The 22,400-nt window shown below is 58.8% G+C and overlaps 8 protein-coding genes across 10 annotated transcripts; all 8 read left to right on the top strand.

Moving 5' to 3' along the window:
• Window positions 1-114: 114 nt before the first annotated feature.
• Window positions 115-1,099, top strand: ABB37_08608 (putative mitochondrial hypothetical protein; the record flags this gene model as incomplete). Its single annotated transcript, XM_015807667.1, has 1 exon — window positions 115-1,099. Exon 1 carries the CDS (start codon window positions 191-193, stop codon window positions 1,097-1,099), a length of 909 nt encoding a protein of 302 aa, XP_015653749.1. The 5' UTR covers window positions 115-190.
• Window positions 1,100-1,590: 491 nt separating this feature from the next.
• On the top strand, window positions 1,591-4,128 carry ABB37_08607 (putative ATP-dependent RNA helicase; the record flags this gene model as incomplete). The annotated part of the gene is made up of 1 exon (XM_015807666.1): window positions 1,591-4,128. Exon 1 carries the CDS (start codon window positions 1,735-1,737, stop codon window positions 4,126-4,128), a length of 2,394 nt encoding a protein of 797 aa, XP_015653748.1. The 5' UTR covers window positions 1,591-1,734.
• Window positions 4,129-4,730: 602 nt separating this feature from the next.
• Window positions 4,731-5,513, top strand: ABB37_08606 (hypothetical protein; the record flags this gene model as incomplete). Of its 2 annotated transcripts, none has more annotated exons than XM_015807665.1 (1): window positions 4,731-5,513. In XM_015807665.1, the coding sequence occupies exon 1, from the start codon at window positions 4,815-4,817 to the stop codon at window positions 5,511-5,513; it is 699 nt and encodes a 232-aa protein (XP_015653747.1). In that variant the 5' UTR covers window positions 4,731-4,814. The 2 variants fall into 2 exon arrangements, with proteins under 2 accessions (XP_015653747.1, XP_015653746.1); XM_015807664.1 differs by having other exon boundaries at window positions 4,741-5,513.
• Window positions 5,514-6,242: 729 nt separating this feature from the next.
• Window positions 6,243-7,132, top strand: ABB37_08605 (hypothetical protein; the record flags this gene model as incomplete). The annotated part of the gene is made up of 1 exon (XM_015807663.1): window positions 6,243-7,132. The coding sequence occupies exon 1, from the start codon at window positions 6,299-6,301 to the stop codon at window positions 7,130-7,132; it is 834 nt and encodes a 277-aa protein (XP_015653745.1). The 5' UTR covers window positions 6,243-6,298.
• Window positions 7,133-7,522: 390 nt separating this feature from the next.
• Window positions 7,523-10,957, top strand: ABB37_08604 (putative RNA editing complex protein MP90 putativenuclease; the record flags this gene model as incomplete). Its single annotated transcript, XM_015807662.1, has 1 exon — window positions 7,523-10,957. Exon 1 carries the CDS (start codon window positions 7,661-7,663, stop codon window positions 10,955-10,957), a length of 3,297 nt encoding a protein of 1,098 aa, XP_015653744.1. The 5' UTR covers window positions 7,523-7,660.
• Window positions 10,958-11,467: 510 nt separating this feature from the next.
• On the top strand, window positions 11,468-12,394 carry ABB37_08603 (hypothetical protein; the record flags this gene model as incomplete). Of its 2 annotated transcripts, none has more annotated exons than XM_015807661.1 (1): window positions 11,468-12,394. In XM_015807661.1, exon 1 carries the CDS (start codon window positions 11,579-11,581, stop codon window positions 12,392-12,394), a length of 816 nt encoding a protein of 271 aa, XP_015653743.1. In that variant the 5' UTR covers window positions 11,468-11,578. The 2 variants fall into 2 exon arrangements, with proteins under 2 accessions (XP_015653743.1, XP_015653742.1); XM_015807660.1 differs by having other exon boundaries at window positions 11,543-12,394.
• A 520-nt stretch (window positions 12,395-12,914) lies between these two features.
• ABB37_08602 (hypothetical protein) lies at window positions 12,915-14,776 on the top strand (the record flags this gene model as incomplete). Its single annotated transcript, XM_015807659.1, has 1 exon — window positions 12,915-14,776. The coding sequence occupies exon 1, from the start codon at window positions 12,968-12,970 to the stop codon at window positions 14,774-14,776; it is 1,809 nt and encodes a 602-aa protein (XP_015653741.1). The 5' UTR covers window positions 12,915-12,967.
• Window positions 14,777-15,363: 587 nt separating this feature from the next.
• ABB37_08601 (hypothetical protein) lies at window positions 15,364-22,263 on the top strand (the record flags this gene model as incomplete). Its single annotated transcript, XM_015807658.1, has 1 exon — window positions 15,364-22,263. The coding sequence occupies exon 1, from the start codon at window positions 15,607-15,609 to the stop codon at window positions 22,261-22,263; it is 6,657 nt and encodes a 2,218-aa protein (XP_015653740.1). The 5' UTR covers window positions 15,364-15,606.
• Window positions 22,264-22,400: the final 137 nt, after the last annotated feature.

The following is a 22,400-nucleotide window of genomic DNA, read 5'->3' as shown; positions in this document are numbered from 1 at the left end:
TAACCGACGAAACATTTCCTTCGACAAACTTACTCGACCAATTTTCTCTTTATGTAATTCTCATTTTTTTTCTTGATGTCTCTTTCGCATCCCCACGTCACTTGGAGCACAACAGCCTTTGATTGTTGGTTGGTTGGTTTCTGCGTCGCCTCCGCGGTCGCGCGAATTTTCAGGAGAGAAAGGGTGGAAAATGCAGCGCGACGCCTATGCAGCGCTGGTCAAATTCCCAAAAGCGCGCAAGGTGCCGCTGCGCGTCATGCAGTTAAATGGCAAGGTTTTTCACGAGAACGTGTTAGCAAGAACCTTCCTCGGCTACAAACTACGACGTCTGGCACTCATGACCTATACCGCCGGCCAAGACCCGCGGCTTCCGCGCCTGCCGCGCGACATTATCGTCCCCACCTTTGCGTCTCTCCTCAAGATCCATCAGCCGCACTTTATGTACCGACTTCTGCCGCTGCTCTCGGCCGACGTGGAAACTTTTGCTGCCATGCAGTCCATCTGCTCCTCGAGCGGCTCGCCGTTTTCACTGCAGGATCGCGTTGACGCCTCCGTGCTCAACTTCCGACTGCTGAACATGTGTTGCCACCGCGACAAAATTTGCGACTTTTTTAAAGAAGGCACGGCACCGTCGGAGCTACTCATGCCCACCGCGACGCGACGCCTCCCCATAACAGGGGTTCTCTTTCAAGGAATTCTGTTTCGCGAGAAGATGCCGCTGACGGGTGCGCTGCCGCCAGATTGCGTGTCAACTCCGTCATCGTCACCGTCGTTGCAGCAGCGCTTGCGGGGGAAAGGAGCTGTGTTCATCACAGCACATGAATACTGCACCGAGGCCGCTATTCACCAGCGCGTTCTCATGACACAATTCTTCCGCTCCTCACTTTACGTAGAAGCTGTGGGAGGCGTGCCTATGGTGAACCTCATTCACAGCACCACACACCAGTGGCACGTGATGGCCGTACGCCGGCGGATTGGTGGAGGTATGAACGGACTAAACGAGCAGCAGTGGCGAACGCGCTTGGTTCGGCTGGCGCAAAAGGAGAACCTACTGCTATACGAAAAAGTTGATGAGGGCGTGTACGAGTATGTGCAGTAGAGATGCAATGACTCTTCCTCCGCTTCCTTACTATGATTATTGTTGCTATTTATTGTTTCTTCGCCGTTCCACACTTTTTGGAGTGTTGGCGCAGATGAAGGCGATCTTTTTGTTGTTGGTGCTGTTTCCTCTTCCCGATCTATTCGTGCCAAGCTCCGGACCTCGTGGTTCCGTCAACTCAACTGCACGTTCGACGCCTCTGGTTAAGTAACCGAATATGATAAAAACAAAGAGGAAGAAAACGGTCCCCTGTGCTGTGGATTCCGCACAAGCTGCACTGCATTTATTGATTGGCTATATTGGCGTCACGTCGCGCATGCGTCGTCGCGCTATCGTGCTTTGCAAAGGATGCGAATGATCAACTTGCAGGCGTTTAAAAAAGAGGTTATTATTTTTAATATATATATGTATAGATGGAGCGGGCAGTTATCAATGTCATCATTCAATGCGCTCGGAGTTGTACTTTATACGTACAGCTCTCCTTTTTATCCATGAATAAGAAGTGCCTCGTTCTCCCTCTCTCCCCCCTCCCCCTCTCTTTCTCTAATCCTGTTGAGAAGAGAATCGTAAGCTATTGTAGTGTAGCTTTCACACTTGTCGATAACATATTGAAAGGAAAAAGGAAAGGAAAGGTCATGTCACTCGGTGATGCCGCTGCCTCGTCGTCGACGGGCACGTCTACCACGACGTGGGATGCGTGCGTAGGGCCGGCGAAGTGGCTCAGCGAACCCCTGCAGCGTATTCTTGCCTACCCCCACCCACTCCCAGTGCAGCAGGCCGTCATTCCGACCATCACGCGAGCCTTGATGAGCGGGGTGCCGAACGACGTCAGCCTTACCGCACCCACCGGCAGTGGCAAAACCCTGTGCTATCTTGTCCCGCTGCTGCGCCTGCTCACTGAGACGAAGAAAGGGGTGGATGACAACGCGCTGCGCTGTCTCATCTTAGTGCCCACACCATCCCTCGGGCAGCAGGTGCACCGTGAGCTGCAGCGGCTGACGCGACCCACTTCGATTCGGGTGGCCTGCATCTGCACGGAGGTGTCACCGGAAGGGAACGCAGCGGAGGCAGACGCCGCGGAGGCGAGCTTGCTGATCCGGCGTGTGGTGCTGCCGCGCCAGCCGGCGCTCGCGTCAACAAAGGCAGACGGCGCATACTTTTCCAAAGGCGGCCTTTTCGGCGAGGAGAAGGTGGGCGAGAATGGCGACCAAGAGAGTGACGCCGAGAGTAGCGGTGAGGACGCCGTTGACGATGATGATGCTACGAGCTATGAAGACGAGGTTGGCAGAACGTATGGTGGTGGTAGTCCATCCAGCCACGTGCGTGGTCGTGACCGGGTGACGGTGCGCTATTTCTCGAACGCGGACGTCATCGTGGCTACCCCGCAGCGTCTGCTGCACCACCTCGATCACACCCGTGGCCTCCGCCTGGCAGACCTGCGTCTCTTCGTCATTGACGAGGCAGACCAAATTTTGGTCGGCAACTTCGCCTCGCAAGTGCAGAAAGTGAACGCACGGTACGAGTACGAAATTCAAGAACAGCAGCAAGAGCAGCAGCGGCGGCAGCAACGTGCGTCGGAGCTGCTTGCGTCTCGCCTGACCTCCACCTCTTCCTCGCTGCTTCGCCTGCACGGCGGCCACGGCAGCATTCGCACCTCCGCGTTACACAAGGTGCTGTGCTCCGCCACACTCTCGACGCGTATTGCACGCATCTCGCAGGTGAAGCTGCGCAACTGCAGTTACTACGTGCTGGACAGCAACGGCAAGGAGCGCCAGGAGGAGGTGACCGTGGCGACGGCGACGACACAGAACAAGAAAGACAATGCGGCAGCGATGACCGTTCGCACGCAGTTCGCATTGCCGCCGACGCTGCAGGAGCACGTTATCTTCGTGGAGGATGCCTATCGTCCGGCGGTGCTGCTGAAGCTGGTGCATGACCTACGGGAGCGCATCGCCACGGTGCAGGCACACAGTCGCGCCAAGGCCGCCCGACGTGCGGCGACCGACGACAGCAACCGTGACGCTGATAATAATGATAACACCAGTGAAGTTGAAGAGGACAAGCAGAGTGCGACGGCGGCGTCGATCGACTACCCAAACGCGGAGGACAAGGCCGGCACGGGTATTCTTGTCTTCTGCGCCACCGCAGAGGAGGCGCGTGTGATGGGTCACTTCCTCGCCGCGGCGGGCATCACTTCCGTGGTGGAGTTCACGACGCTGGCCAGCGAGGCAGAGCGTCGCCGTGCTCTTCTGCAGCGTCCTGCTGTTGCTGATGATGCTGACACCGCAGGCGACGACGGCGACGGGTCAGCGGCCGAGGTGTCGTGCGTGGTGGCCTCGGATGCGCTCATGCGCGGCATCGACGTCCCTAACGTCGGCCACGTCATCATGTACCACCCTCCCGAAGCGGTGTCGCAGTACGTGCATCGTGCAGGTCGTACGGCGCGTGCAATGCGTCCCGGGCACGTTCACCTTCTCCTCAGCAAGAATGGGCCCAGTGGAACGCTGGAAGACGGTGAGGTGGCGCTGTACAAGCGGCTCTCGCAGTCCCTCTCCCGCACACTGCCGGTGTCGTATGAGCGGCTTTTCTTTCGCTTTGCGGAGAGCCCGCTTCGTCGTGCTGCTGCTGCGGCGGCGGCGGCGGAGAGCACTACCACGACCACACTGACTCCCGGTACAAACACTTCTCACCTCGCATCGAGTCCGAAGACAGCGCGAACGCCTGGCTCGGCCGAGTGGTGGGTGGAGCAAGCAGAGAAATTTTTGATTCAGTCGCAGCACCGGCTGCAGCGACGCTGGGCCTCTGTGTTGGAGTCTGCGGCGGCCGTGGCGGCGGCGAATGCGAAAAAGACTGCAGCTGTTGCTGTCCTTCCTGCGGCGGCGGCGGTGGTAGGAGCAAACAACGAGCAGAGGAAGACATCAGCGCTGACGCCTTCTTCTGCCTCTGACTCTGCCACGCAAGCGTCGTCATTATCATCGCCAAGGAAGCGGGCACGCGCAGATGCCATCAAGACAACGGCAGATCAATAGCATGTACGTTTTCTTTTGTATTGTTTTCATCTTGTAGTGTTCCGCGAGAAGGGGGAGGGGAAGAGATTGCGAGAGATATTACAGTTGCCGTAATTAAACGTTTAATTCTTTTTTTTTTAAAGAGCAGATTAGTTTCTTTTCGTGCTTTGTCGCCGGAGCCTTTCTTGTGCGTGATGGGCAGCGTCAGCCACGGCTGCGGCGATGCCACCGACTGTTGGGAATGGAGGTCGCAGCACCTCTTTTACTTAAAACGCAGACAATGCGAAGTGAATGTGACGAAGAACGGACTCATCAAGGAGGCGTTGTACTTCGGTCTCATGCGGAGCCTCGGGTTGCTTGAGGCGCAACCGCGGATCTGAATAGGTGGAAGTTCTTAGAACGAAAAAAAAAGTTTCTGAATGCGCGGTGGAGCGGAGGTGACCGAACTTGCGCACACAATGCATGTAGCATCTCGATGGCTACCGCCGTAGCGCTGTTCTCTTTTTTTTTCCCGCCGCTTTTGGGGTTTTCTCTCTTATGTGAGAGATGCCGCTCCTCCACTTCAACAGCCGCCTTGCCGACTCTCTGCTCTTGTGTTTCTTATGGTCCGCATACGCTTATAAGTGGTGAGCAGCGCCATATAAACTTCTCGCTTAACTACTACTTTCTTTTGATTCGATTTACTGTCTCCCTCCCCTCAGCGCATCATGGGAGGCAAGCGTAAGAAGTCCAACAACGGACCCGTCAAGAAGGAGAGCAAGTACAAGATCCCGACCCGTTTTGACTGCCCCCTCTGCGACTCCAAGGCCACCATCGTCGTCAAGATATTTCGTTCCACCAGCGACGCCACGGTGCGGTGCCGTGTCTGCGGTGCCGGTGGAACGAAGCGGTGGAACGTGCTACGGCTCGAGAAGCCCGTCGACGTTTTCTTCCGCTTCCATGAAGCGCTCATTCAAAAGGATCAGCAGGACTTGCAACGGGTGGAGATGAGTCGGGAGGCGCAGCAGGCGCGGCTGAGCGTTGGTGGGTTATCCGCTTCCGTGGCTGCAGGGCACACCGCGGACGGCATCGATGGCTCTCTGCACAGTGCAGCTGCGCTGGGAGGCGATGAGAGTTGGGCGGGCGGTCCGGCCACCACGACGACAACGCCTGCGGTCACCAGCGCGGTAGCCGCAGCGCCGTCAGCACGGCCGGTGCGCTCCCTCGGTGAGCTGCAGCGGAAGCTGGCCATGTCTGCTGCCCCAACCGCCGCCCCAATGTCGCAGGCGTTCTCCTCTCGCGCGATCGAGCTGGGCGACGACTTTGAGGGGGAGGCGGAGGGGGCGGCGGCGCACTACTTCGCGCCGCGGCAGGACGTGCACAGCGGACAAGACGCGGACGACGAGTACGACCAGCTGTTTCAGTAAAAACTGTGCAAACGCGAAGACGGATAAAAAAATATTTCTTTTTTCTTCAGTCTTTGGTGCGTTGCGTACGCGGTTCGTGTAGCGTGTGGGGATGGTGCCTGTTGGCAGGGCACCTACGTGCCGGGTTTGTATTTTAAAAGAAAAGGGGTTTGGCGGCGCTGTTTTCTGGCGCCAGCGTTGCTGGAGTCTTCCGCTGTAACTTGATAGAGGAAGCAACCCATTTGCTTACATTTGTTTGTTGTTGATGCGGGTGTTGTTGTGCTCCTCAGCTTGTATCATTTAAATACACCTATTTGTATTTCTGTGTGCGCTGTTCCGTCTCCCCCTTTCTGAATGCTGCGAGTCCTTGGGCTGCGACGTTGCACGTATTTGTATACGTATATACACGTAAGAGAGCCGGCAGGAGGTACAACCGCAGCTCTGGCGTCGCTTCAGCGGGACTTACGGAGAAGAAAAACATCCCCGACGCTGCTTTTCATCCTTACTCGGCTATGCGTAGTGGAGGAGAGCAATTTTTAAAGAAAGTGAAAATGTTCAATCGCGGTCCTTCAAGTGTCCCAACAAAAGCGGAGACAACATGGCGCGACCAGCGCACTCACAAGAAACCCGGCGTTAAAAAAAAAATGCCCTACTTTCAGTGTCTTTCTTTCGCTCTTTCTTTTCTATTGAATCGTTCTCTTCTGGTTCGGGCCTGCACGTACTTCCCTGCCTGTTTCACGAGCGCAAATAGCAGATAAGTGTGGCACTATTATTATTATTGTTGTTATTGTTATTGGTCTTTTTCCATGTCAGGCGCCAGCGGCAACCCGGCGCAGCGGCGCAGCAGCTTCGCAAGCCGCAAAGCGCGCGGCGAACAGGGCGGCACGGCACCCACCAGCAAAAACGAAAAATCCCACGGCTTTGACGCCCGCCACTACCATCAAAACGCCAATAGGCACGGCATCCACGCCCTCCGCACCTTTGACTGCCCGGTGTGCGACTCCAAGAACACCATCCGCGTCGACCTCAACTCAAGCCTGCGCGAGGGCACGGTGCGGTGCACCTACTGCATGTCTCTGCGTCCGATTCCAGAGGATATGCCCTACCCCTACTCCACTTCCTTCGTTCCGTCGCTCGAAAACAAAGCCGATGTGTTTTTCAAGTTCAACGAGATGTACAACGCGCTGCTGCAGAAGCAGATGGGCGGAGACGACGTTGCAGGACCGTCGTCCTCTGGCACGCTGGGAGGACGCAGCGGAGGCAACAACGCGTCGGAGTCGGGCACACGGAAACGTCCGCGCGACGGCGACGATGCTGAGGATGGTAGCGGTGGCGTGGCTCATGGGGAGGAGGATGGCCTTCTCGGTGGGCTGGCGTTTTACCCCACGGACGCGGATGGGCTGGACAGCGGAGTGCCTGACTTTGTGGACGGGGCTGCGCTAGCGGCAGGGAATGCAAACGACCACGGTGTGTACGAAGATAGCGATGGCGAGACCAAGAAGGTTGAGGAGACGGTCGAAGAGGCTGGGGACCGTCCTCAGCAAGAAGCGCCGCCGCTGCAAGACGCCGTGGAGGACGACTTGACGGGCGTCGGAATGGATGATGTTGACATCGCAGAGTTCTTTGCGGACTCGGATTAGTTGCCACGACAAGATTCGTGTGCACGTGTCCTTTCGGCGGCGGTAATCGTTATAGGTTTGGAGACTCTGTCAAGAATAGAGATAGTTAAAAGAGAGTTTTGTTTCTTCGCCGTCTCCGGTGCTTTCCATTTTCTACCCAAAGGAAGCGAACGTGTGAGCTGGGCGTTGCCACATCTACAAACAAAAAGAAATACTCATTATTATTTTAGTGCTGTTGTTGGTGTTGTTTTCTGATTCCTTCGATAGCATCTGGTGTACATCCTTTACGAGAGCAAAAGCGGTGTTTCCGCTGGCAGTCTGCGGCTGCCTCTGGGTACGGTCGTTCTCCTTCAACGCGCACACATTCTCGCCCCCTCCCTGTCTCTCGCTGTATTGAATAACCGTGGTGAAGTGCTTCTTACCTTTCCAGTACATGTGGGTGTGCAGTGAAAGGGGAAAAATTGAAAGGTGAGTCGTCGTCGCGTAGTCACAATAAAAGAAAATCTTTAAAAAGGAAAAGAGGCTTCCCTATTTAGGTTGGTGACCTCAATGCCGACTTCTCCCATCTGCAGAGCATTGACGCCCTCCGCTGTTTCTCGCGCAGCCTCCGGTCTCGCTGCCATCACCGCTGACGTCGCTGCCGGGCCGTTGCAGGGGCACCCACACAATGGCGCCGCGTGTGCGCTCACGACCTCCTCCCCTGTACTGGAGCACGAAAGATGCTCCTTCTCTTCCACACCGTGCAGCGCGTCCAACTTGCGGGAGAGATGGCGCCTGCCCCTCCCTTTCTGTGGAGGCGGCCTGCTACATCAGACTCGGCTTGTCAGAGCCCTTAAGCCGGTCTCCTCGGCGCACACGGATCACCGTGGGTACAAGGGCAACTACTCTCCACGTTTTGCCGCACCACTGGGGCAGCCGCTGGCACGGCCCAATGTCTTTGAATACGCCAGCACTTCGTTTTCTGCTCCGGCGTTGGTGCAGGTCCCTCGATCGCCAAGCGATTTACTGGACGACCTGCCTGTTTACGAGCCGAACGATCTGAATGGGCCGCCGAGGACGCGCGTGAACGCCTACATTCCCATGCGCACGCTGCCTTTCTCTGACGCCTTAGCCTTTTACTACCGCAAACAAGGTACCAGCAGCGGTGGTGTGAGAGGTGTGGAGGACAATGAGGAAGACCGCCGAGGCCCTGACAGTAGCAGCGGCAGCAGCAGGGGTGGCTACTCGACGTACTCCACGAACGCAGCATCCGACGAGGCGAGGAGCGACGCACGCTACGGCCGCGGACGAAACGAGAATGAAGAGAACCTCTACTGCCGTTTGTGTCGCGAGGAGGTGCGGCCGGAGTTCACCTGTCGCGGGCACATCACCGCGTCAGGCCTCGGCAGTCACGTCCCCCACCCCGTTCGTGAAGTCGCACTGGACACGATGGCATTGCTGGCTATCCGGGGGTATCCCATCGACGACATCCTCACCGTGTGGGCAGAGACTCTCTACCACTGCCCGGACCTGCCCCGCATCCATGGCCTGACGAACCCGCGATGCTCGCTCGAAGAGCGAGCGGCGCACCTGGGCAATCTTATGTATGCTCTGAAAAAAATCGGCGTGTTGGATCTCGCGCTCACCCGACAGGGCTCCGCGCACAGGACGGTAGCTGTGGTGCCCGAGATGTACCGTCGCCGCCGGGTCGCCTTTGAGCGGCTGGAGTACATTGGTGACAGCTTCTGGGGGGTGCACATCTCGAAGCGATTGGTGCTGCTCTACCCCGATCAGCGGTGGCTGTACGGCGAGCGCTGCTACAGCTTTAACGCGATTCGCGACGCGTGTGAGATGAACGTGAACCTTGACTTTGTCTTTGATATACTGCGAATTGGGAATCTGGTGTCCAACTACGCCGACGAAGGCGCGGGGATGGGGAAGGGGAAGGCGGACTACGTGGAGGCCATCCTGGGCGAACTGCACGCCTACGTTGTCGACTACGAGCCGAAGATGGACGATGACGTCGCCTTCGTGGAGGTGAACGGGGCCCGGGAGGCGCAGCTGTGCGCGCTCATCCAGCACTGTCTGACGGAGCTTTACGATTTGGTGGTGCTCCAACACGCCCGGCAGCTCACGCAAAACGCGCTGCCGCTCGCAAAAGAGCTGGCGGTGAAGAAGATATGGTTGCAGACGCGTCCGCGTCTCTTGCAAAACAAACGGTCCTCTCGAAAGAATGCGGTGGGGCGCGTTGGTGGCCTTCGCAGCCTCCGCAGCAGCAGCAACGTCGACAAGGAGTTGGCGAGTGTTTCGGGCTCCGTGGCGGACGCAGCGCGGTTCGGCGCGAGTGTAAAGGCGACCGAGTCCACGGGCGGCCTTGACGTCTCCTACGCCGCCTCGGTAGCGACAGCGCCGTATGAAGATCTTTTTGATCTCTCCGCTTCTAAAGACCAACTTGCAGACCTGAATCCTGAAGGCAGTGCAGCAAGCATGGTTGAGAACGTCAGCGTCTTCAATACCGTAGACGCGTCCACAAAGCTAGTGGGCGACAGGAGCACGGGCGTACATGCGGCGGCCTCGGCACCCTTGACGGCCACGGACGCCGATGCCGAGACCGGTGACCGTGCGACGGCAGTAGTGACATCGACATCATCCGCTTCCGTGGGGGCTGCCTCGTCCGTTATCTACACCTCGTCTTTGAGCCTCGCCTCGGCGATTCAGCGAGGGACTACCCGCGTGCTACCCGGTCTGCCACGGCTCTTTCAGCGGCCGCGTGCGCTGCCGATGCACGTGCCGCATCCCCTGCAGAACCTCCCCCTCTCCGCCATTCCGAAGACAACCTACTGCGAGCACACTCACGCCGACATCTTTGCCCAGATAGTGGAGAGCTATCATCGACTCCGCCTGAGCAGCGATGACGCGAGTCAGACACGCTACGTGGTCAGTCACTTCCCACCGGGGTGGCATCTGCTGATTGCCTCCTTAGTGCCACAGCTCGCACACGTCATGACACGCACAGACAGCGCAGAGCCAGACGGGAAGCTGTACGATTCATTCGATAACCTCTTCCCAAGCGCAGGGTCTAGTGGCACGGGAGACACAGAGACGAGTAAAGCTGCCACCGCATCCGCTGACTCCGACGACGGTGGCGGTCTTAGAATGCAAAGCAACGGCACGCAGAGTGAGGAGGTCACTCGCCGGTTGTTTACCTCGATGGACGAAGGCGAGCTTTACTGCCGCGATATGCTCTACAACCTCGCGCCGTCGCCTTCAACTGCTGCACCGCAAGACACACCTCTCCGTTTTACGCCTTCGGTGGACTGGGTGCGGCACCACACTGGGTTGCGTACACTGACGTTGAAGCCCGTGCACGTAGAAGGGTCAGCGATACATGGAAGCAGCAGCAGCAGTAGTAGTAATGGATCAGACGGTGCTGCCTACAGCTCTTTTGCGGACTCGCGCTTTGTCCCTCCTTTGACGCGGCCGCCGTCCGCTGGTGTGGTGACAGACCGCAACTTATGCCGAGGCGTCTTCCCGTTCCTCGCGTTTGAGGCCGCCGATCCCGTCAAGGAGGCGACGGAGGCGCTGCAGGAGATCCACCGGCGCACTACAGGTGGTGCTCCGATGGGCAGAATGGTGGAGAAAGCCAACGCGGAATCCGCATCGGGCGGCGCGGACGAAACTGCCGTGGCCCCACAAGCAAAGGACATAAGAGAGGAGTCCTTCGCGGAGCACGTAGTGGCTGCCCTTGCGTATTGGAAACGACAACCGCGGAAGCTCTCGGCTGACCCCGACATCTTTAACGTTGAAAAACCGGTTGTGGCGCTGAAGAAGCCCGCAAACGGCAGAGATGTTGTGGTGAGGGTTTAGTAGTTGGTGGGTAAACTGCATGCGAGAGGAGTACACACACACACACGTAAACTCCGTCGTAAAGGCTCCTCTTCATTCTGTCGTTGGTATCGCTGTTGTTCAAGTGGGTGGGGGGGGATAACACGCAAAAGAGGTGCAATTCGGATCTTTTAGTTTGCCTTTTGTGTTTCTTTCCACCCGAGGCAGCAGCAGCACGTCTACCGCGTCGCAGAGACGGACACTCGTTCTTTGTCTAAAAAAAAAGGAATAGGAGATTTTCTGAAAGCAAAACGCCAGCATCGACATCGCACGATAAAAACTCCTGCGCACTCCTGTACGGCATCGTCGTATGCACGTGCGTACGACGATGTATGTATGTGTGTATGTATGTGGAGGAATGATTTCCCTTTTAAAAAAATGCCACATGAAAGTAAAGCGTCGTTACTATTATAAGTGGTAGTATGTGTTTACCTAAACAGCCGCCTCCTTCGTCTTTCCCGGCTGTCTTCTCGTCTCGTCTCTTTTTCTGAAGCATACACCGCGAGTTTTTGCCCTCCTCTCTGTCCTCCTGGCCCCCTCCGCTCCCTCCTCTGCGTACGCCCCATAGACCTAAGGGGTGTTTCTTTAAACGCACCCCGGCCGATGCCCACCAAGGCAAACTCGTCCGCGGAGCAAATCGTCGACATTGACCCGCTCATCATTTACTTCACCTTCTCGCGGATTCGTCCACGCTTTTCCTGCGGTCGCACCATTGAAAGCACCATCCAGCAGTTTCGCGATGGCGCGCTGCAACCACGCGACCTGCCCCTCCTGTCCGTCCTGACCGACGGCACACATTACTACAGTCAAAACAACCGACGGCTGTACACGTACAAGCAGTTGAAGCGAGAAGGGCTGCTGGCGGTGGTGCCGGTGCGACTGCGGCCGTTCCCGCAGACGAAGCGCATGAACAGTAAGTACACGCCGGAGACGTGCTCGCTGACGGCGACGTTGATGCGCGATGTGGAAAAGGGCGGAGCTTCCGCCTCGACCGCCCCAACACCTTCTGGCTCCACTGCGCACGCGACAGTCGCGGAGCAGTCCGGCGAGGACGAGCAGGCCGCGCGCAGCACAAGCGAGGAAGAGGAAGACAAGCACATACGGTTGAATGGAACTGGTGATACGATAACGCATCCGGCAGCATCCACGACCCCTCCACGCTCGCCACGAAATCGCAGAAGGAAGAGCAGCGACGACAGTGGGCATGACGAGAAGGAAGTTGCAGCCGAAGTGGGGGGTCGACTCTCCCGAAAGCAAAAGAAGGCGTTGCAGAGGAACATGAAGAACACGCAGCCGCAACACAAGCAACGAACTACTAAAGGGCGAAGGGGCAAGGGTGAAAGTGACAGCGGCAGCGACGGCGGTGGCGGCGGCGCAGACACCCTCGCGGAGGAGTTGCGCAAATTGGGCCTACAATAAGAGAGTTGTGTGTGTGTGTGTGTGTTAAGTCACGAACAACAAGTGCACACGACTACTCTTTGCTGTTGTCGCTGGTCGCTTGCCAAACGCATTTCTAACGGCGTTATGGCCTTCAACAGCCTGAAATAAAATATACGTATATGCGGAGCAGAATCGCAGCGAACACGCAAAGCAAAGTGAACCAGAGGAGCCTTTTATTCATAGTGATGTCTTCCACCTCGCTCTGCCTTCTCTACGGCCGAGGGCTCACCTCCCCCAAAAGAAAAAAAGGAAGCAAATGCATTCCCGCTCCACGCACGCAATCGGAGTCGATGAATTTTATGTGTTTGCTTGTGTGTTTCGGAGTTCATGCTGGCTCCTTGCGCTTTCCTTGTTCCGCTCTCGTATTTTTTTTTTTGCTTCTCCCTTTCATCACGGCATCTCCTCGCCCACAAAACGGCGCCACCCGCTTATGGACAACAACGGTGTCTGCGCCCATCTACCACCACATCACACACCAATGTATATAAATATATATGAAGTGTCTCTCCTCTATAAGAAATCAAGAGAAACTCCCCAAAGAAAACTTGTAATATGCCGCGGTTTGCCAGCTCCCCTGGACACCAAACCTTGGTGACGCTCAAGCACAAGAAGAAGTCGCTGGCGGATGCCGTGAATGAGCAGCTGACGGCGTCCACCCGCGGCGGTGGTGGTCAGGAGTACGCAGAGGAGGGCGGAGTCGCGGAAGACTTCGACTTCAGCGACACCGACATTGACAACAACGGCGACGTTGGCACAGACGATGCGTACGATGGGCAAAAGGCTGGTCGTGCGGCAGCTGCCTCGGGAAAGAAGGCAAAAGGCCCCACGAAGAGCACCGTGGCGTCTTCTTCGGCCTCTTCACGACTGCGACACCGTGGTCCGCTCGACACCAGCCTCAGCGAAGGGAAATACGCCGCCGTCCCCGTGAACGTCGAGGCTGCGATGGACGACATCTTTGGCGCGTTGGATATGGGTGATATGGAAGCAGAAGGAGAGGAGATGCTCGACGGCGAGGACAAGGAGGGGGAGAGCTTCAGCGATGCGGACTCGCAAAACGGCTCGGCAGCGGAGGCGCGAAAGACGAAGAAGCAGCCGGAGTCGGCGACCCGCAAGCGACGGCGCGCGAAGGACTTAACAGAAGACGAGTACGCGGCCTGGTTCGAGCAGAAGAGCCAGAAAGAGAAGAAGTCTGGTCGGCTGCGCCGTCCGCTGTCGTTTGGTGCGGACGGCGGCGATGAGGCGTCGATGAACAGCGAGGAGGCGGACATTTTTCGGCAGCTCAACGAGCTGCGGCGGACGCAACACGTCAGTCTTGTCCCGTCTGCGGATGCCGCGGCGGCGGCGGCGACGACGACAACGATGAGCGCTGCCGCCGCCGTCCAGAGCGACGCGAAGGGCACACGTGACGCCGTTCAACGTTTTATTATGGTCTACGGTCAGCTGCTACGTCTGCGTGTGCTGCTGCAGCCGGCCCTCACGCGTGCCATCAGCGTACCGCAGTACTACGCTCACTCGCTCTTTGTGGAAAGCAATCCGGCCGTTGAGCAGGCGGCAGCGGCAACGGCCGCAACGGCCGAGGAAGGTCGCCACCTCGTGGAGCAGCTGGCGGAGCAGCGCGAGGCCGCAGCGGAGAAGTACGAGGAACTACAGGAAGATATAAAAGACGTGCTTGCCACTCTGTACGCCGCGGCGACAGGGAGCAGTGCGAAGAGTAGCGTGCATAACGAAGACGACGATAGTGCCGCCTATGGTGCATCCCACTCCACAAAGTCAATCAAACGCGCCAAGGTGGAGGAGGTGCCGACCTACCGCGCGGTTGAAAGGTATCACGAGCGTGTCCTCCGTCACGCTGACATCTGCCTGGACTACTGGGGAGCGAAGCTGGTGCAGGCGAACAGCGCAAAGCTCAAGACCATCTCGCAGCCGCTGCCGCAGCAAATTGCGGCTATTTTGATCGCCCGGTCGCGTCTGCGCGCGAAGGTGCAGAAGAATCGTTCGCACATGGCGATTCTCGCGCATCCCGAGCACGTCCGCGCCTCCTCCTCTGCGGCTGTGAAGGCGCAGCGCGCACTGCACATCGCGGAGGGCGACGTCGATGCGGAAATCTACGATGACGCGGACTTTCTGCGCGAGCTGGTGCGTCGCGGCGGGGTGGTGGCGAATCAGCTGGAGCAGAAGGTGAAGGACATGCAGCAGGCGCTACTGCCGTCTCGCGAAGGGGCGCGGAAGGGTTTTCACAGGGTGACAAAAGGTAAGGCGGTGAACTACGAGCCGAGGCCGAAGTTGGTGGGCTTTACGATGGCCGAGTCACTCGACGACACGCAGCGCAATGACGTCGTGGTGAACAGTCTCTTTCAGTGAGTCACATTACGAAAGCAGCCTCCTTTGCATGTGTAGGTGTCTGCGCGACGTCTTCGCTGCCGTCTACACGTGCGAGCACACAGGAACTGTGGTGACGTTTGGTGTCGCGGTTGTGCTGATACGCTAATAAAAATTGTGTTTCTCTCTAATGAACGAATAAAGCTAAGCGAGGTTGTTTTTGTTTTTGTTTAATCCTTCTTCACGCATAGTGAACACACACACATACACGCACACACGTAGGTCTTAAGGATGTTGCTCAGATGAAATTCTGCGGAGCTACAGACAAGGAAAAAAACGATTTGGATGCATCGCTATCCCTGTGTTGGCGTCAATGATCGCTCGACCCCCTCGCGTTGAAGAAAACCCCCCTTCGCGAAAGCCATTTCTGCACCAGAGGCCTGTCTTTTTAAGAGCGCGACAAGCGAACTGCCCTGACAGAACTGTTAGAAGAAGCGTCGTTACTTAGCGGAACAGCGTCTTGTTGAATCACTTCCCTTTGTTTGTTTGCTTTTCATATGAACAGGATCACGTTTCCTTCTCTCTCACCTCCTCAACCATTTCTTCTTCTTCTTATCGGTCGGGGGGTAGTTGGGAAAGCGAGACGGACGCACGTTTTGCTTTGCCCCTATCGGTTTCTGTTCTCCTCTTTTTCCTGGTTAGAGAGAGTGTGTGTGTGTGTGTGCTCTGGCAGGCTTGGCGGTGTTATTGTGCTGGTCAACCTTTCCTTTTCCCCTAGCAAAGGCTAGTCCGATACAGCTCTCCAACGAGGAAGCTGAAACGGCCCATCTTTGTTGTTGGTGCTCTTATACTGTTTCTTGCGAGTATTGTAGATGGCAGCTACTGCATCGTCTGTGTCTGCTGCGGCGCTTTATCAAGACCAGGTGTGGTCTGCTCTGTGGGGTGTTCTTCAGCAGCCGCAACACCCTGATAGTACGCTTCGAAGCTGCAGCACGCTTCAGCACGCAACCACGCATGCTTTGATGCAGATCCTCAGCGGCGGAGCAGCCGAACCAAAAGTCACCCTTAGCACTCTTGAGGGCGTCTCTTCGCAGCTCCTCCGTCGCGCTGACGGAGCTCCGCTGCCGACGCCGCCGGGCGTGACGGCTGCAGGGCAGCGTGGAGTTGTAGGACCTGCCACGTCTGGCCTCCTCCCCACCCCCTCCCACGCCGCAGCAACCGCGGTGGAAATTGAGCGCTTTTACGTGCTTGTGTGCACAGCGATTCAGCTCAGCGTGGTGACGGATGTGCCGCTGCTGATCTCTGATCGAGCGCCGGCGGTGGTGGCCAGCGGTCCAGCAACAGCGACGGCGACGAGCGCAGCGGCGCAGCTTCCTGTAGGGGTCACGCTTGCTTCGAGCGCTATCGTGGCCGGCATTTTCGGCGTCGCTCGCCATCTTATGGTCGACGGCGCAGCCGCTGACGCCGCCAGCGCGCAACATCACGTCCAGCCCCTTTGGTTCACCTTCCTCTTTATTTACCTCCAGCAGCTCTCTGCGCACACGCCAAAGGACACGTCGGGGTTTTCCCGCTTCTTTGAGAACTGCGGCAAGGAGTACGCGCGACGCATCGCGATGGAGCCGATCTCATCCGATGATGAAGACGTCACAGCACTCTCGTTGAGCGAAGAGGGCAACACGAATACGAGCCATTGCCTTTCTATCCGACCCTCAGACGCACGGGCCAACGAACTGGCAGCGCTGCGGGCGTGGTCGCAGGTCTCCGCGGATCTCCTCAAGGACACGATCGCCCGGACACGCTTCCGGCGCGCCGCGCTGCTCTTCAAGTCCTTTGTCCCACACATGACGTCGCAGGCACCCACGCTCATGTTTCTGCTGGTGGACCTGCTGTGCGAGTACCACCGCAGCTGGGAAGCTTGGATGCAGGGCGTACCACACGGTACTCTAGACGAGCAGCTGGCAGAGCAGCTGGCCCAGTACAGTACGCGCAGCATCGCCCGCGACAGCACCACATCCGCCTCGTCGTCCACGCAGAAGTCGAAGCAGTGGGAGCAATGTCGATGTCTAATTCGGTCCTTCGGCGACCGCCTCACGCTGCTGCTGGGGGAGGGCACCCCGCACGCTCACCTCGTCGCCACTGCCCTCTGCGCTGTGCTTTCGTCGCTTTACGTCCTCCCCCACACTCGCCCCGCCGGCGTGTGCGCCGCGGATGTATCGAACCGCAGCAGCAATACCGACAGCGGCGGCAGTAACGCCACGCCTATCCAGTCGCCGACGGCGCCAAAGCCGGGCCAAGCGACTGCTGCAGGGCGTGCCGCCACTGCCGCCGATGCCGGTGCAGGCCGCGGTCGGAGAGACGAGGAGGCGGCGGTGTCGGAGGTCGAGACCGCCTATCGCCTGCCGCGCCGCGGTGTGCTGTCAGCCGCGGCAACGGAGAGCGCATCCCCCACGGCTGCCGCTGCCGCTTCTTCACTGCAAACCATACACGAGGATGCCCGTGTGTGTGAGGCGGAGTGGCGCCTGCGGAACTACGCCCCCCTCGGTCAGCTCCTCGCCTACGTCCATGTCTTGGAGCTTCAAAAAGTTCATGTCTTCTGCGTGGCGGCGATGCAGATGCGCGTGGGGCGCACCGAGGCGCAGCAAACAGAGCACGTGCGCCTCTTTGCTGTGGCGTCGCTGTACTGCGGTGTCGCGGGGTGGGATTTAGCGCTGCTGCTATGGCACTTCGCGGGCTGCCCGCTGCCACCTTCCTTTCGTGGCCCTGATGTAAGTCCATCCCCTGCGTTGCCGAATTCTGCGCTGGCGCGTTACACCGCCGCGGTGCAGCAGTACGTCGATCAAAGCCGCGCAGAGCTCATCGTGAACACACCATTTGTGGAGCTGAACGGCAGTGGCTTCGAGGGCGGCTTCAATGGAGACCACCGACGCGGTGGTGGTGGTGATGGTGGTGGTGGCGGCAGAAGTGGCAGGCGTCCCGCGCCGCACCAGCAGACGGAGAGGTCAACGATCCCGTCGCGCGGTGAGCTGCAAACATCGCGGTTTATTAAAATGGTGAATCTCGATCCGGTGTTGCTCTCATGGCGCGCACATCGCGCAGCCGCGGAGATGGCCTTCGCTGCCACGTCGTTAACAGCACCAGCAGCAGCAACAGCATCGGCAGCACAAACAAGTTCACCACCACCCGCATCGTCTACCCCGCAGAGAACAGACGCCATGGCCTCCGGCTCAGGCTCCCTCACACCCGCCGCAACGGCTTCAGGTCCCATTGCCCTGTCTACGACACCTCCAGGGAACACTGTCGGCAGTCAGGATGCGCTGCTCTCGCCGTGTTGCTTCATACGCGACCTCCTCGTAGCCGGACAGTACACCCTGGCCACCGCGGGTATGAAGTACCTCTCCAAAAGCCCGTTGAACGCAGGAGACAAAGACGGCGCGTCGTCTGCCAGCGTGAACGTGCTGCTGCCCCCTCGGCGTGCATTTCCGCGAAGCGTCAGCGTTGTGTATTACGTCTCGGTGGTGCTGCGCCGATGGTTGCAGCGGTGGGAAACGCTTCGTGAGCGGCCGCCGCCGTCATCCAGTGGCGACAGCGGCGACTCCGTGGGCTTACGCGATGAAACGGTGGCTGTCCTGCACTCTCTCTTCCCGCTGCTGTCGGTCGTGCAGAGCTATTTGGCTCATCAGGCGCTTCTTGCGCGTCTCGCGGCGCACCTGGCGTGGCTGTGCAAAGTGGCGTCCTCTTCAGTTTCCACCTCAAAGGAAAGCGAAGGCGCGATGGTCGCTTTAGCACTGGTGGAGCGGCTGCTGATCTACGTTGTCATGCCCTGCCTGCGTGTCCTGCCACCCGCTCTCGTGGTGTACGACGCGTTGGACGACATTGTGGAAGTCTTTACCCGCCTCTGCCACCCCCACCCCGACACCTACGCTGTGATCCCCTATGGTGAAAGCCCCGCCGCGCCGTTCCACGTGATGCGGTGGCTGGAGGCGCTACTGCCCTCGCCGACCTTTGTGGCAATGTACCAGACGAAGCAGCAGCAGCAGCAGCAGCAGCAACAGAACAGCAACTCGAAGGACTCGTCACGGGTTTGGGCAGCACCAGCGCTCGTACACCCTCACGACGCCCTCCTGCGCAAAGAGCGCGAGGCGCTGCTGTCGCAGTCTCTGAAGCGTCTCAACGCGGAGAACATCGAAGAGTACCAAGCAGCGCTGCGCCCCATCCTCTACGCGGAGCCCCTTCTCGTCGCCCACCGCCTCTTTGTTCTGGCGATCGGCTATAAGAACAACTTCTTAACCGCACACACCCGCCTCCTTCACGGGCTTCCGCGTACGATCTTAACCCTCATCACGCAGCAAGGTCTTCTCTTGATGGAGCGGTACGCTGCGGAGGAGAAACTGACCGATACCAACGGCGAAAGCCGCACGTCGATTCTCGCGACCTTTCTGTCCACCTTGTGGCGCGATAACGTCGACGTACTCGATGGAGCGATGCTCGTGCGTCGCGTGGAACTCGCACTGCGCAGCAACAGCGGCCACGACATCGTCCTCGGCACGGAGCTGTGCAAGGCGCTGCTCACGGTCATGGCCTACCGCACCCTCGAGCACGAGGAGAAGTACAGCGCGGCGCAGCTGCAGGCGCGTGCTGTCACGCCGTCCACTACGTCCTTCTTCGGCCGCGGCGCGATGACCTCGTTTCGCGTGAGCTGCTGGCAGGACTCGGGTAGTGCGTTGCTGCTTCTCTCGCCAACCGACGTTTTTGTGACGGCGCGGCAAGCGCTGACGGAGGCTTTGCGGCAGCCCTGCGTCGTGCCTCTCCAGCGTGAGGATGAAGCAGAGGAAGACGAGATGGACGGCTATCAAAACGAAGAGGAAGGTGCGAGGCACGGCGAACATGTCAGGGCAGGCGACGTTGAGACTCGCTTGTCGCTGGGTCAGCTCATCCTGGTCCACCTCTGCCGCCTGCAAAGCCGCATTTATGAGCTGCAGCGCGACCTTGACGGGGGTGCGGAGGTCATTCTACTCTCCTCTGCCCAGCGCTTTAACACGATGGACGACATGCTGATTATCCTGGAAGAGCTCTTCCCCGCGCCAACGACCAGCTCTGTGGTGGACCGCCTCTGCGCGTTGGTTCGGCAGGTGGCGCTTCCGCAGGTAGCTCTTTACGTGGAGACGCAGCAGCGGCGCAAGTTTGCAGCACTCGGCAGCGTGGTGGCTCGCACTCCCTCGCTGCTGACGGCGGCTGATGCGGTGTACCGTGTGCCCATCCCCACCTTCACACCAAGCGATCTCATTACTACTACAGCAGCCGCCGGCACAGCCACTTCTGTGGCCTCCGAATGCAGTCCGTCGGTTGCTCGCCTGTTGCAGTACTTCACGGCGGCGCATTTCGAGTACTCACCGGTGCCGTACAATGCAGCGCGGCAAGAGTGGCAGCAGTGCATGCAGAAGGCGCAGCGCCTTCTTTCAGCTCATCGTGCACCGTCTCCACTGGCGACGGCGGCGACGTCGACAGCGGCGGTGCTGTCCAGCGGCGGCGACTGCGCCCGTGCCCAACGAGCGGCCTCGATTGTAGCGTGGCTGACGACGGAGGAGAAGCGTCTCGACGCCGAGGAGCTCGCCCACCGACACCTCCTTTCCTCCTCCGCCCCCGCACGAGCTGCCTTGCTCGACGCTTTTGTTCGTGATCTCGTCCCCGCGAACCCAGCCGATGCAGCGAGCGTCGCCGTGGCCGATGATGCGCTGATCGACTTTGCGGTGTCGTACCTTCTGCCGCGCGCGGTGCTGAACTTGCGCGAGGCGGCAGCAGTCGCGGCCTTCTTCATGTGGGCCTTTCAACACGCGGAGTCCACTGACGTGTCCCATCAGCAGCAGAAGCAGCGCCAGCCTTTGCTGCGCCGAGTAACCGACCTTGCCCTCACGTTTGTCTCCGCGGCCTTCACGTACTTTGTCGCCTACACAGATGGAGAGTGCAAGCGCATCGGCTACGTCCTTCAGCGTCTCCTGGAGATTCCCGCCTTGAGTGGTCAGCGCCAGCAGCGGCAGAGCGTTGCGACGCTCTCACCAGAGCTTTTTGCGCAACTGCACTCGCTTTACGCGACGGCAAATCCGGGCGAGGGGAGTGCCGCTGGAACGCCAAATGGAGGTGTGAAGGATGGAAAGACCGCTGCTGCTGGGCCGCACAGTCCTTCACCTAATGAGCCTAGGGACGAGTCTGGTATGCCAGGTGTAGGCGCGCACCGCAACATCAGTAGCGCCTTCTTCTCACACTCCTTTCTGTGCGCATCAGGCGGGTCCGCGGTTCGCACCAACGATGACGCCACCGCTGCTACTGCTTCATCAGCAGCATCTGCACCGTTGCCACAGCTACCGTCACTCCTGGCCTTGGCAGTCATACGTGGTCTGGTGGAGGCGGGGACGGAAGCTGACGCTGCAGCGACGGCAGCAGCCGCAGCCGCAAGCACGTCGACGCAGAAGCCGGAAAAAGTGTCGGCCGCAGCGTCAAACGACTCGTCGAAGGCCTCTGCTGCCGCAGATCGGAAGACGAATGCTTCTCGTGCAGATGAATCCCCCGCATCCGGTGCGTCCGCTATCCCGCTGCAATTGGAGGCGTACGTGTGCCGAGCCCTCGTGCAGTTGCTCACGCACGAGCACGACGTACCCGCCTACGCCCAGCGCAATCAATTTCTTATCCTCGAACAGCTTGACAAAGCTGCCTTTCCCTCCACGTTGTGCGCGGTGGACCTGCTGATCCGCGCCGTGGAGCCGCACGCGTCGAAATCGAAGTCGTACTACGCCTTGGCCTCTGCGGTGCTCAAGCATCTGCGCTTGAACCGCCGACGCAGGCGCGAAGCACAGAACGTCGTTGCAGCCCTGAGCCGCGGCGAGGACGTGAGCGATGCCGCAAGCTATCGCACAGACGGCCCTCCGGCAACTCCCTCCACCGTCACAGCAGCGCCATCGGTGGCGCCGTCGTCGCTGCGGGAGAGCGCAACAGCGTGCCGCGCGCAGTGGCGCTTGCGGGAACACTACATGAAGCAGCTCATGCAAGCGGAGGTAGCACAGCTGCTCGGTGATCAGCAGCTGCGCCGCCATGATGAGAGCGAGGTGGACGAAGAGGAAAACGAGGAGAAGGAGATCGGGTCGAACACCAGTGACTACGGTGAAGAAACGGCTGCCGAGGACAGCGAAGTCCAACAGCAGCAAGAGGACGAGCAACAGCAGCAGAAGCAGCCGTCACAAGACAGGGACGATGAGCAGGAAGTGAATGCGGAACGGGAGGAGAGTGGCGCGTCGGGTGTCTCTTCCCTTGACGATGAGGAGGACGGCGACGGTGCAAGTGGTGGCGAGGACGACAGCAGCAGCGGCGACGATGGCGGCGCAGAGGACGAGGAGGAAGACTCGTTGTCTGGTGCCAGCGATGAGGCGAGAGAGAGCGAGGCGAGTCCGGTCGAGGACGACGATGACGACGACGACGCAAGTGGTCCACGTAAGCGTCCGCGGGAAGAAGACGCAGGTGAAGAGCGGGGGGAGAGGTGAGGAGTCGTGGTCTTCTTCTTGAAAGGGAGCGGCGCTTTATTTTTGCTGATTGATGCCGCACTGTTGTGGTTGTTTGTGGTTGTCTTGGTAAGTATATATAATGGATGTGTTCAATTGAAAATGGCCTTTGTGCTGTT

This window comes from Leptomonas pyrrhocoris, assembly GCF_001293395.1.
Source record: "Leptomonas pyrrhocoris isolate H10 chromosome Unknown, whole genome shotgun sequence".
In the NCBI taxonomy this organism is placed as follows: Eukaryota; Euglenozoa; class Kinetoplastea; order Trypanosomatida; family Trypanosomatidae; genus Leptomonas; species Leptomonas pyrrhocoris.
This window is presented reverse-complemented; position numbering and strand designations above follow the sequence as displayed.